At 46.3% G+C, this 13,854-nt stretch overlaps 1 protein-coding gene across 9 annotated transcripts in view; it reads right to left on the bottom strand.

The window, feature by feature from the left end:
- Positions 1 to 13,854, bottom strand: part of SLC1A2 (solute carrier family 1 member 2) — a 152,513-nt gene that overhangs the window by 56,904 nt on the left and 81,755 nt on the right. For all 9 annotated transcript variants that reach the window (XM_072791124.1, XM_072791120.1, XM_072791125.1 and 6 more), the window contains 2 exons: positions 2,372 to 2,511; positions 373 to 525 (listed from right to left, as the gene is read on the bottom strand). In XM_072791124.1, coding sequence (XP_072647225.1) covers positions 373 to 525; positions 2,372 to 2,511 — 293 coding nt within the window. The remainder of the gene's footprint in view (positions 1 to 372; positions 526 to 2,371; positions 2,512 to 13,854) is intronic.

Here is a 13,854-nt window from a genome sequence, read left to right on the forward strand (position 1 = left end):
TTCCCTCTACACTCAGTTAAATAGTCAAGAGAAAATCTCCTTTTCTATTGGTTGCTTTTATTCATCAATATCTGAACAAAGCATAATTTGGAAAATGAGACAAGTATACTTCAAAATTAAAATCACTATCATCATCACTTTTAACATGTGGCTGTTTCATCTTTTATTGCTAGACTGACAGATGGCTGGATTGCCCAATGGATGCCAAACATTTTTAGCATTGATAATCCCCATTTCAGAGACAGGAAAACCAAGGTTCTGAAATAAAATGACATGTTCATTCATTCAACCAAATTGAGATTCGATGGTCAATCCACAAGCCAGAGCAGGAGTACGATCCACTGTGGGCAGGCTCCAGAGATATGGTCTTACCTGTGATTAAGCTGGAGATGATGAGAGGGAGAATGAGCATTTTTAGCATCCTCATGAGTATATCCCCTGGGAAGGCTATCAACATGACCACATCGGGGTGGAGAGGAGATGCCAAGCGAAGAAGCCCTCCACATACTGCCCCCAGGATGACACCTAGAAGGGGGAGGGGGAAACATCTGAATTTATGTTTAACCTTACTCAAATGAATGGCTCTGGGGATTCGGGGACGTTGACCTTTCTCATAGCTCTCCATTATTGGATGATGCGTAGCATGTAACAAAAATAAGTAAATAAGTAAAGTTGATTTTAATGACTAGTGAGAGAATATTGTGTATCTCCAACTATTCTAAAAAGCAGCACTGGGAGGGTCAAAGAGAGCCTTCTCAAGCAAGGCTTTAAGAGAAGGAGGATATATGGTGACTTGCCTAACTTCTTTTTTTCTTTTTTTTTTTGACTAACTTCTTTAAGGATACTGTCCACTTGTACTGGCAGAGATTGTCAGCAGAAATAATCCATAGTGTCAGATATTGCTCCTCTCTGCCCAATCCTAGGCCTGGCCAGTGGCACAGTGCTTAATATATTTCTTCCCTTTCTAACTATATACCAGATGAAAGGAACATTTGATTTACCAAGCTGGTGTGAGTTTTTTTTCCTTCTATTTTCTTTGGCTCCCAACGATTTCCCCATGGCTCATTCTCAAGAAGTTTTGTCCTTGACTTCTACGTTCTCTTACATAATCTTTAGACTTGCTGATTTTACGCAAGATTAGGGGGTGTCTCTAAAAGTATATAATTTGGGAGGAAACAATCTGGGCAGAGTTGCTGGCAGGAGCCTTTCACTTTGCATACTCGGGGATTCCACAGGACAAACTGGATCTCTGCAAACAGGCTGCAGACATAAAAGATGCTTGTAGAAACCACAAACCAGGTCATAGCACCCTGGCTGAGAGGGAGGGAGGAAGTTCCTAGGTCCCCATGAGCTACGGTATTAACTCCAGGGATGTGAAGGGAGCACTGCGGCCAAAAGCCTGATCTTTTTTTACTTCTATAGGTGAAAAACATACTTCTTGACAACCTATGATGAGTGAAATTTATGTGGAAGACAACCTTTGGAAACCCCTACTACACCTCTATCTTCTTTCATTAAGTGAACTGAGCTGTGGTCAGTGCCCAGTTCTAACCCTAGTCCACTGACATCAAAGTGACTGACTCTTTCCTTTGGGAGAAGCCATGGAGCTGAATGGGGAAAGGGTTGGAGGTGATGAGTTGTTCAATGCTTCTATGTGTAGCCTAAGAGAGAGCTGAAGAATACGGAGGGATCAAGAGAGGAAATGGTGTGGTTGTCATTACAAGACACTGAAATTTGCCCCATTTTCAATAAACCCTTGTCGAAAACCCAAGACCAAGATTGTGTCAACAGTCCCACAAAAGCATAACCATAGCCTGGGTGAGGTCTGAAGTGGGGGAATCAGACTTCTGAGATGGAGCCAGAGCAGATCAAGGCTTCTGGACAAGCCTCTTTCACCGTGACCTCATTAGCTAATGTGCCAAGCTAATCTAAGGTAATGAGGTGTTTGTAGGCTAGACCTCAGGAGCCCTCTTAGTGGGGTTTTCAGCACCTGCTCCCATTATCTTCAGGCAGGTATTCCTCTAAATGTGGTATGCTGACCATCTGTTTAGGAATCACCTAGAAGGTTTGTTAAGATGTAGATCCCAAGGCCTCACTGTAGATGACCTGAAGCCTCTATGTGTAGGGCCTGGGATTCTGTGTACTAACACACTCACAAGAAGTTGTAAGAACGATTAGAATCCCAAGGAAGAAAACAAATGGCTAGGGCAGGTAAGGGGAAGATTATGTCATCAAAGAAGCCATGCCTGGGCAAAGGAGGCCCAAAGTAGGACATAAGGCTTCCTTTACAGGGGGAAGGCTGGCTGGAAGACCCAGCTTCCCCACAGAGCCACGAGAGAGCCAGAGAAGAGGGGTGGCATCTGTCACCTACCGAACACAGTCAATGTGAGCAGGAGGTTCTTCCCCAGCTTGTCACACAGACGCAGGCCTAGATGTCGGTGCTTCGGCTCCTCTGAGCTGAGATGGCTGTCGTGCATTCGTACTTCCACCTGCTTGGGCATGTTGTTGGCACTACAAAAGAAGCAGATGTCATGGTTAGAGGCTGCGGGGTGACTCCCATACACAGTCTGAGGTGCTCAGGTAATAGCGGGTGAAACAGGCCTCCCCCAGGCATAGTGGGGTATTGGGAACCACAGGCAGGAAATAAAAACCAGAGCAAATAAGGGGACTCTGAGCACCAGTTTATATGCCTGGCGCTTCTATCCCTACCATCTTGGATCATCACAGTAAAGAAAAGGTGTGGGGGCCTGGATGGCTCAGTTGCTTAAGCATCTGCTTTTGGCTCAGGTCATGATCTCAGGGTCCTGGAATCGAGTCCCACGTCGGGCTCCCTGCTCAGTTGGGAGTCTGCTTCTCCCTCCCCCTCTGCCCTCCCCACTCTTGCTCACACTCTCTGTCTCAAATAAATAAATAAATAAATAAATAAATAAATCAGAAAGAAAGAAAGAAAGAAAGAAAGAAAGAAAGAAAGAAAGAAAGAAAGAAAGAAAGAAAAAGCGAGCATACCACAAGCAGTGGTGAGGTTTTTCCAAGAATTGCCCACCACGGTAACTCTGAGAGGCAAGAATCCCTGCTCTGTTTCCCAGAAAGTAACTTGCTCAGGGTCATAAGGCTACAAGAAATGGAGCTATAAACCCAGATATGTCTGCCTCCAAAACCCGAGCTCTTTCATTCTTGTGTCAATGGCAAAAAGGTGAGTTCTGAATGATCTAAGGTCAGAAGAGTCATGATCTAAGTCATGCTACATTAAAATGCCTCTGAGCTCAAGGCTTCCTCATCCTGATCATGGAAAAGTCATAGATGTTGGTATTCCAAATTATGCCTCTCTTTCGGAAAGGATGGTCTATGTATTTTTTTTAATTGTGGTTTTTAAAAGGTCATTTGCATAATCAGGACTCTGCTAAGTTGCCCGAGTTATGCTACTCAGGGTCAACGAAATGTGGCTTTAAGAGGCACATGACCAAAAAATAAAAAAATAAAAAATTTTTAAAAATTCTTAAAAAGAGGCACATGACCACCTTCATCCCTCAGTGCAGCCCAGCCGTTTTCCAGATAAACCCCATGGTGAGAGTCTGCAGTGGAATCCTTGTTGGGGTAATAAGTACACTACGCCTTTTTCCAGCTTTATCATTTGCCAGGCCAACAAAATTTCAAATTTAAGCTTGGAGATTGGCATAGAGAGGCCTTTTTTTTTTTTTTTTTTTTTTTTGTACTTTGACAACTTAAGATACTTTTTTGTTAGCTGCCATTTACAATCACCATCACATGATTACAAATTTTTTAGCTGTCTTTAACCCCTAGAAAGACAGGTCACAGACTCTGAATAAATGGCAATACCTTCTAAGATGGGAGGGTGTTAGCCTTACCCAGACATTCTCTCCACAGATTGGAAAAGCCTTCTTTTGGAGCCAATGTCCATTTGCAGATCAGTGGTTTGGAATCACTGGTTATAATGGAAATAGTTTAGGTTTTGGAAATAGGGAGCCTGAGATTCAAATCATGCCTCCATCACTGGCTAGCTGTGTGATATGTAGAAAAAAGGCCTTGATGCCGACCTTGTGGAAATTAAATGTGATTGTGTATGTTAGGGGCCATCATGACACCTGGTGCACGTGGCGCCTTTATCCAGGGAGCATGGAGACACACACCAAGTGAGCATTTATTGAGTTTCTGGTAAGGGTGACATGTAAGTCAGCGGACCTACAGATCTCCACCACCATTTCAACAGGACCCCAAGCTTAGCTTCCAGAGTCTCAGATTTAAGACCAGGGACCCAAACACAACTCCTCACTTTGTTAGAACAGCCTGCTTAATATATTTGCTCCCAAAATGCTTTGAAATTAGGAATGATGTTTCATGGTCTGGTTAGAATACCCAACTGAAAATATTAGTGAAAATATAAGCATCTTGGTCTCCCCTTAGCGGCCTAATTATCTACTCATCTTGTTCGCTTTGGGACAACCTCTGACTAGCTGACATGTGTGCTCTAACGATCGCTCAGCCTGTCTAAAAAAGAAAGTAGGGCATGACTGCTGGCAGCAGGCAGATGAGGGCCAATCTGGTCAGCAAGCAACAAACATCGCTTCCTCTAATCACCAAGCGAAACAGGCAGAAAGGCTCTTTGGACGACACGCAGGGAAAGATGATCAAAACGATCTTTTCTCGCATGGATAGACCATATTTTCAATGTTTCCATTTGGGATCTTTTGATATTTTTAAACATGTCTGTCAGTCATCTGAAGCTCTAAACTGAGAAATGGCCAGAAAAGAAGGGAGGCCACATGTGTCTCGGAAATGGAGAATGGATCCGTTAGCGAGCCTTGGGCATCGCTCTGCCTCCCCTTGAGATTGCCACCCCCGCCTTCTGCTTCAGTCGAAGCCCCTTTGCCACTGAAGTCAGACTCGGGCACATGGCTGGTATTGAAGTGAGACTAACAAGTATTGATCCCAAACATTCAGGCAAGTTCCCTAGGATATAATGAAAGTGCCGGGCATCAAAACAGCCGTGTCAAAGTGAAAACACCCAGATACTAGGGTAACACAGACACTCGGTCCAGCAGTGTGCTTACAGGCCGGTGACACACAATTCTTGGTTTGTTTTTCAGGCCATAACAAAATGTCTCTGAAACCCTGAATCAAAACAGCCACATCAAAGTGGCAGTGTCAAAATGCCATGAACCCACATGTGTTTATTAAGAGGATTCCTGCGACTTCCTCAGCCCCCTTGAAATTAAACAAATGCCCCAGGCTCATAGCAGTTCTTGACATCTGCACGCAGAGAATGATTCGCAAAGTACACCAGGACCCCAGCCTGCATCCAGGAACACAAAGTCCCCTAGGAACTCTTGGTAAAGATTCCACGCCAGTCTAGATCATCACCAGAACACAAGGGGAGCCCGAAATGGTGAATATTGTAGACAACATGTTGTATCATAGAACAATATAGAACTGTTTCTAAGCCTTATATCTTCAGAATATTTTTTAAGATTTTACTTTTTTTGAGAAAGAGAGAGTACAGAGGGAAAGGGAGAAGCAGACTCCCCGCTGAGCAGGGAGCCCAGTGCCAGGCTCAATCCAGGACTCTGAGACCATGACCTGAGACAAAGGCAGATGCTTAACCAACTGAGCCACCCAAGCATCCCCTCAGAATATTTTAAATGTGATTATACAGATACACAGATATATAAGTGTTGCTTACTGAATGCACAGAGTGACAGTGGCAATCACAAGGATACGGGGCACCTGGGTGGCTCAGGTGTTGAGCGTCTGCCTTTGGCTCAGGGCTTGATCCCAGCGTCCTGGGATTGAGTCCCACATCGGGCTCCCTACACGGAGCCTGCTTCTTCCTCTTCCTGTGTCTCTGCCTCTCTCTGTGTGTCTCTCATGAATAAATAAATAAAATCTTAAAACACACATACACACACACACACACACATAAACAAGGATACCCACTACTTACTGAATATTCTATATGATGTCAGATGATCTACTCAGTAACAGCAGAGTAAGGTACAACCCTTGCTATTAAGGAGCTCGTAAGGGGAAACAGAAAGCACACTGCCCAGTCCTTGTTTGCTTTACATGTGGGCCACAGTCAAGCTCTGCAGGGGATGCTGTGCAAATGGCAAAAATGGCACCTAACCTGGCTTTGGGGAAGAAGAGTGTTCAAGAAAGGCTTTTAAAGGCTGTTACGGTCTGAAAAACAAACCCAGGAAGGCTGACACCAGAGTTGTATCTTTAATAATAGATTTAATCCAAATGTCTACATCCGCCGCAGTCCGTGAACCCTGGGAGAGCAGGGCTGTGATCTTTCACAGCTGGCTCCAAGTGCTTGATGAACGTTTGCTCGAAGAAATTAGGAATTAGAAAGCAACTACAAAGGGCACTTTGCTTTCTCCTGGGAACGGGGCCCTTTTATGGACAGACTGGCAGCAACCCGCTTCAACAAGTCTCCTTCCAGTCTTGCCTTGATTCCACAGAGTCCTATGGGACACACAGGACAGGCCCCACGCTGTTCTAGGGGCTAAAGATATCACAATAAACAAAGCAGGCAACTTGCTGTCATAGAGCGTGTGTGTTAGTGGAAGAACAAATAAATGAACACATTTCAAGTGGAGCTACATTCAGGCAGGAGGAGGAGGACGTGTGGGGAGGGGATGTATATTGTGCATCAGGTGGCCAGGGAAGGCTTCCGTGACCAGGGGACATTAGAACAAACACCTACAGGGAACGAGGGGTCTCCCAAGTTAATTACGCAACTTGCCCAGAGCTTAACACATAAACAGAATATCTACACTTGGGAAACCTATCTATCCAGACTAGAGCCTGAAGCTCCCACCAGAGGCAACTCCGGGCGTCTACAACGCTGGGTTTTAGCACAGGCACTGATTCAAATGAAGGCCAAGCCAGTAACACTGCGGCCTGTTACCATCGTGAGCATGACCAGGGCTTCAGCCGTCCCAGCTCCCGGCAAGAGGAATGGAAAGCGGGGTGAGGTGAGCTGGACCCCAGAGGAAGGCTGCTGACAACAGCCTGCACATGTGCCTCCCTGGCAATGATCAGAAAGGGCAAGACCCGACGTGGGCAGGCTCACTGGATAAACACAGTAAACTACTGCAATTGGCCTTTATCTTCCCAATCCTCCCTTCCTTCAACCACTGGTGGCACACACAGAACCAAGCACTAAGGAGCTTAAAAGCCCAGCTGTGCCTTGGTGAGCCCAAATCGGATCCAGCCCGATGCCGTCCCCACCTGGCTGACCGCCTCTCTTTCTACTTGGGTGCCTTCTGGATGGAAGAGTTTAGCAAGACAGTCCCTTAACGTTGGATGTTTCTGAAAACCGGCTCTGCTGGATCGCTCCCCATGGCCCCGCCAAGTAAGGCCATGTGACGGGACAGCTGGTTGGATCACTGAAAACTTGAAGAATGAGCCTGTAATTTCCTTCAGCCCGAACTTCACTGAATTAAGCACACGGCTGTGAATTTTGCCATCGCTGCCCTGCTCATTCTCACGCAAATCCACCAGAAGGGTCTCAAAAGCAAGCCCAGCTCACCGTGCCAGGCTTCCTCTGTGGCTCAAAAGGGAACATGGAATGGGGCTGGAGCTGTTTTCGACTATTCTCAGAACCTGCTTTGCATTAGCGTGCGACTTCCCTTGCTGCCAAGAGCCTCTAAGAATAGGCTCATTAGATGTGGGGTCGGATTCAGATTTCCTGCCTGCACACACTTCCATGTCGCCTTATCTGGCACCACATTCTTTCTTCCTCCTCCACTGGCTTAATGGGGTGGCACCAGTTCCCCAGGGCACCTAAAAGCAACCAATGTGTTTTGGCCGGGAGGATGTGAGAGCTCCAAAGGCCATCACTATACAGCCCCCTGCTGCCCAGGGCCAAGGACCTGAGGAGAGAAGGCCCAGGAAGTGCCCCAATGGGGGGATACTAGGTCAGACCCTCAAAAAAACACAGCCTGTGGAGGGGCCTTCTCCAGGGCTTTCACCAGGTGGCTGGTGTGTTTGGAAAACAATGCTGGAAATGCCAGTGTTATCAGCTCAGAGCCTGGAGCATCACATAGTGGTGATCACAGCTGTGACTTCCCCACATCTGGGATTTCCCCAGCTCCTAAAGAATACCACCTTTGCTGTCAAAAGGACTGGAATTCCAAGGCAGTGGGCATTTCCAGCCCGCCAGTCCCTCCACCCTCACTAGGTCCTATAAGACCTGGTTGAGGGGCACCTGGGGGGCTCAATGGTTGAGCATCTGACTTGGACTCAGCTCATGATCCTGGGGTCCTGGGATCAACTCATGCATCTGCCCCCTCCCCCCCCCCCCCCCCCGCCCCACAGGGAGCCTGCTTCTCCCTCTGCCTCTCTCTCTGGGTCTCTCATGAATGAATAAATAAATCTTAAAAAAAAAAAAAAAAAAAAGACTGGGGTTGAACGGTGTCAAGGATGCTCACTGAGCAAGAAGTCAGACTCCCTATCTGACAGCCACTGAGTCCTCAAAGACCCCATGAATGAAACCTAACGGTTTATAACCTCCAAATCTGCCTCAGTCCCTACTTCTGTTCATCTTTGGGCTGCTGTGTCCACTTCTGAGATCACAAAAACGCTTTCTAGAAAGGTCCCACTGGTGAACCACTCTAGACTTACAGACGATATTCCTTTTCTAGGGCCTTTTCCTGGACATCCAAAGATCTGGCTAAAGAACATGGTTTATAGTTTACCCAAATCCTGACAGGATTGGACCCGAGGACAAAATGAAACAGGAAGTCAGGAGGCCTGGGTTCTAATTCCAGGCCTGCTGCTACCTGGTTGCGTTAGAAATAGCACAGGGATAAAACATAATTAAAGCTACTTGCCCACGATCAACAGGGAGGGGATAAATTTGTATGGAATGATGAACACAAACTCTACGGAAGATACCAATAAAGTTTAGGAATCATTTTTGACTTTTTTTTTTTTTTTTTGGTCCCAGGCTCTTAATCTGTAAAATAAGAGGGTTGAACTAGAAATTCATTAATGTTCTAAGATTCTGTGATTCTCTGGGGGGGGGTGGGGAGAGGCTCTTAACTACCCTCGGTAGCCTCCTTTTTAGTCACTCGGGACTGAATAAGCTTAGCGTTTACCATGAGATGAATCATTTCATCAACCATGAGGGGACAGCCCAATTGCTACATATCAGTCCCCACAGGGAGAGGCAGACATGTGACTTAGAGACAGGAGACCAACCAACAGTGAAAATGGTCACCATTTCTTCATGTCCTTACCTCCATGTTTCACTTTCCAAAAGCATGTTTTTGTAGCACTGCTAATGCTGAGTTAGGGTTCAAATTCACTACCACAGTTGAGACACAGGCATCTTCTTAATCCCCCACCCACCCTCACCCAGTTCTCAGTCTAGGTTTCTAAGATGAGCAGCTCAGTGCCACAGGAACAGAGTCAAACAGGTGGACCAGCATTGGGACCAGCCAATTGCCAAATTCACCCCTAACTCATTGAGGGACCGCCCTTATCATTCAGAGTCAACTCTCGTGGAATCGGAGATTCATCCACTCACAGAAACATTCAAGAGGAAAAACTGCAGGAAAGAAGTCTTCTTATCATTTCCCAAACCAATGGGCCCCCACTGGATAATGCTGTGAGTGGCAAACACAGAGCCCACTGGGACTTTTGAGTGTCCTCACACATGGAGCCAGGAAGAAGTTACGGGAGACAGTATTCTGAAGAGATTAATAAAAACAACATTCATTTTTCCCAGAAACAGAAGTTAAAGCACCAGCCACCAACTGATTCGCAGCTGCCAAAAGGTTCCTTGGTGGAATACAATTACATAATTACACGGCCATGGGGGTCTTGGTTGAAATCTCCTTTCCCTGCCGTGCCTGGGATAAGGCACTGATTTCTTGGACCACAGCACCCAACTCACTGGGGTAGCGTAGAGCTTCAATGAGATAATACTCAGGAAAGCACTGCAGAGTATGTAACATGTAATTGATACCCAATATTAGTTTCCTTTTTTTGTCTTCAATGCCTACAATGGTGCAAAATGATCATTAAGACCATTTCTTTATAGTTGAGTTTTAGTGAGTTGAGTTTTGGCAACAAAGGATACTTGTGCTTTTTACGAAAAGGAAGTCCCAGAAGAGCCAGAGTGGGTGGGGACCTGGAAAGTTTCTACGCTGTAGGCAACTCTGCTGTGGAATGACTGGATAACCTCTCAAAGAACATTAGGAATATAGTCTTAAATATAAAAACCTCTGGATTTTTGTGATATCCTCCTAAGGTTAGGGATTTAGGCCAGCCTCAACACAACAGATTTGCCCATTTCTGGAAAGGCTCACCACCCAAAACAGAAATAAGACATACCAAGGAACAGGGACCCTCCCAGCCTGGGTAGAGAGACTGGGGTGGGGTGTTTAATCATCTCAAATTGGGAACCTCTTCTAAAAATAAAGATTATGCCATGGCCCAGGAGGACACTGGCCAGCCCTGTCTCCAGAGCCCTGTTACTCCCGAAGTAACTGCTACCCACCTCTGTTTCATCGAACAACATGAAAACCCATTAGGCCACGTCACACAACTAATTCCAGTAAACGGGGAAATTCGTGCGGCGTGCATTCCGGGGTTGCAGTCACAGGGAACTCGGCCCTCATTCCAATCTGCCTTGAAGCAAAAGGTTTCCTCCGGCTAAAATGTCCTCCCCACCCTCCCCTCCCACCCAGCCTTATTAGACTAACTTCTCTTTCTTCTTCAAGACTCAATTCGGGTATGACTTCCCTCGGGAAGTCTTTGTTGACTTTCAGATGCTCCTCCTGCAGCTTACCTGTGCTTACCTGTACTTACCTAGGCTGACCTGTGCTGGCCTATGCTGCCCTTTGTTGAGGTATCTATCACAATTATTTGCCGCCCCCCCCCCCCCACACACACACAATGAGGGCACAGGCTTGTCTTACTTGACTCAGTCTCCCTCACACCCAGCATGGTTTCCTGGTATATAGTTGATGCTCAATTTTTGCATGTTGAATGAATGAATGGGCAACAAGATAAAAAGCACTGCAGGGAACACCTGCATTAGGATAACCCATAGGTAGCAGGAAGGGGCAGGGTGACACTGGGTAGAGCTGGCCCTTCCCTACTGGCAGCTTTGATGCGGCTGCCCTGCCCAAAGTGTGGCAGGCCCCAGTGCTCCCAGCACCCTCGGGGGAAGACGAAGCCATGAACCAATCTGGGCTCAGATAATGAGGCCTTCAGGGGAAAAGGGGAAACTGGTGAGGACACAGGAAGGCGCCTTAGGATCCAACTGCCGAAATCAACAGCTCTAAATCTGGACCTTCCAAAATGCCCTTCTACCAAAGAGCCAAAGAGCTTCTTCCCTTTGCCAGAAGGACTCTTCTGGAAGCACTATTCATTAACAGAGCTCTGGATCTGGCCCTCAAGCACGGGAAGTTCTCCTTCTAGCCCCTGAAGCTTCCAGGATGAGCCCTCCTAGCCTGCCAGGCAGGGGAGCAGCTGGGATGTTGACTAAGTGGCTTAATTAGTCACAGTGCCTTCAGGCCCCAGGCAGAAGCCAGGCACGGCAAGCAGTGGCTGGAACTTTCTGGGCAGTTTGGTCACAACTTAACTGTTTTTCATCAGTGTGGTCCTTTCCCTTCTTGAGCCGAGTAGTCTATGTGCCTTTTCTCTCCTTCTAGAACATGCAGCCAACCTTGCAATTGCAGTGTCAAAGCCAAACAAGAAGACAAGTGATCACCATGACCCTGTAAATAGTGAGATTTCCTGGGGCTGGCCCTGGAAACGCCATACCATGCTTTTGTGGGGAGATGTTTCAGGACTCCCTTAAGCTTTTCTGGAGGGCTTCAAAGGTGCCCTTTTGGGCTCCCAGATGCCTGAAATTCCTGCTTGAGAGTCCTGTCCTTTGCATCTCAGTTTGAAGACAGAAGGCCATGGAAAAGGCAACCCCTTCCCCAACAACCCAGCATGAAGGAGCTTCTCAGATCTCTCCCTAAAAACAGGATTTGCTAAGGAGAACCTTGCAAATCTGACATGAGTCCTGGCCAGAACCACACCCAGAAGCCAAGTGAAAGGAGAGGGGCTCAGAACATCAGACATAAACTTTGCCAAGTACATGCTACTGCCCAGGGTCAGTTCTGAAGTCAACTGTGTTTAAAACTCTGTGGCCTCACCAGGGTTTCTGGAATACTAATAATTTCCTTTTTCTTTTTTCTTTTTGTTTTTAATCTGGATGCTAGTTTCACATGTGTGTTCAATTTGAGAAATTTATTCAAGCTGGTCACTTAAGATGTGTGTGTTCTGTATGTGCGTTAGACTTCGATAAAAAGCTTAAAATAAACGGGCAAAAATAAATAAATAAAAATTAAAAAATAAAATAAAATAAATGGGCAAGCTAAATTATGTTGTTGGTCCCCAAATGGCTGATTCCTATAGTGGTGGCTTTGCTGACAAAAGCACAGGTGCTAATTTTGCCCCCAAAACACCTTATACATGGGAGACATGTGAAAGTCTCCTTCAGACGAGACAAAAACAAAACAAAACAAAACAAACAAACAGTGGGATTTGGGGTGGCTTGGGTTATAGAAAGTGTCTCACTGGCCCACAAAGATGTCTGTGGTCTTTATCTTCCTTCTGCTTTCCCATGCTCAGAGCTGCAAAGGTCCTCAACATATCACCTTCCCTTCTCTTCCATAAGAAGGCTCCCTCCAGGCTCTTCTCCTTGTGTTCATCTTTTAAATTATAAACAATAACCAACTGTCCATCAGTTGAATTTATTAGGAAGTCAGTTAATAATATGTTCATAAGTTAACAAGGGCTGATGTCACAAAATGTCATACCCCTCATGTTATTTTGTCTTCAAGGCATCCCTGGGAGGGGATGAATGATCCCACCTTAGAAATGGACATCCTGCAACTTGCCAGAGCTCATAAAACTTAGAAGCGACAAAGCCAGGGTTCGAACAGGTGGTTGAGCAGCCAGGATTAAATCTGTGCTGCCATCTGCCTTTGAGTCCTTGGGGATCTTCTCTGGGCACATCCTTTCTAGGAGTATTTGCAGAGTGACAGGCACCTTCAAACTTCCAAATCCACCAAGGCGCACCCAGAAAAGAAAGCAGAGAGAGTAGCATGGCGGCAGGTGAGGAAAGGGTGAAAGGAGCTCCAGGAAGCCATTGCCTGGTTGCCTACCTGTGACAATGCAAGCTCCTGGCCTCAGAGGTGCCCCGCAGGTACCTATTAACTCCTCCCCTTGGATATCTAGTGTGCACAGGTGCCAACCTATTTCTGGGGTCTCAGGCAGCACTTGCTGATGTGAAATGACCCTGGGCCCCTCACCAGGAAGGACTCCCACCACTCAGAAGGACTCAACTGGTAACCAGTAATAAGCATACAAATTCTGAGGGCTATAATGACTGCAAGTAACGTTTGTGCAAAGCTTACTTTTCTAAGCATTTTATACTTAGGAACTCAATTAATTCTCACAATAACCTCACAAGGTAAATACTATATAAATGCAGCCAGTCCTGAACCCGGAAAGCCAGGTCAGCTCTCTCCAGTCCTAGAAAAATTACTCTTTATACTTGGTAATTTTGTGCTTAGCAATAAACATTGACACTGAGCATGCAGGCAAAAGAGTGATTTTGCTTACAGGGGAGCAGGGGAAGAAGGCAAATGTCCAGTCCAAATCAGAGCCTGGTGTACGAGCTACGCGCCGTCCTCACAGAATCCTAGAATTCTGGGACTGGCGAGGCTTCCAGTCCACCATCAACCTCAGGACCAATGACTATCTGGTCCAGAGGCCCCAAATCTGTCTCTGAATCACCTGTAAAAAACACAGATCTCCAAAATT

Source organism: Canis lupus, chromosome 21 (genome assembly GCF_048164855.1).
Source record: "Canis lupus baileyi chromosome 21, mCanLup2.hap1, whole genome shotgun sequence".
NCBI lineage: Eukaryota > Metazoa > Chordata > Mammalia > Carnivora > Canidae > Canis > Canis lupus.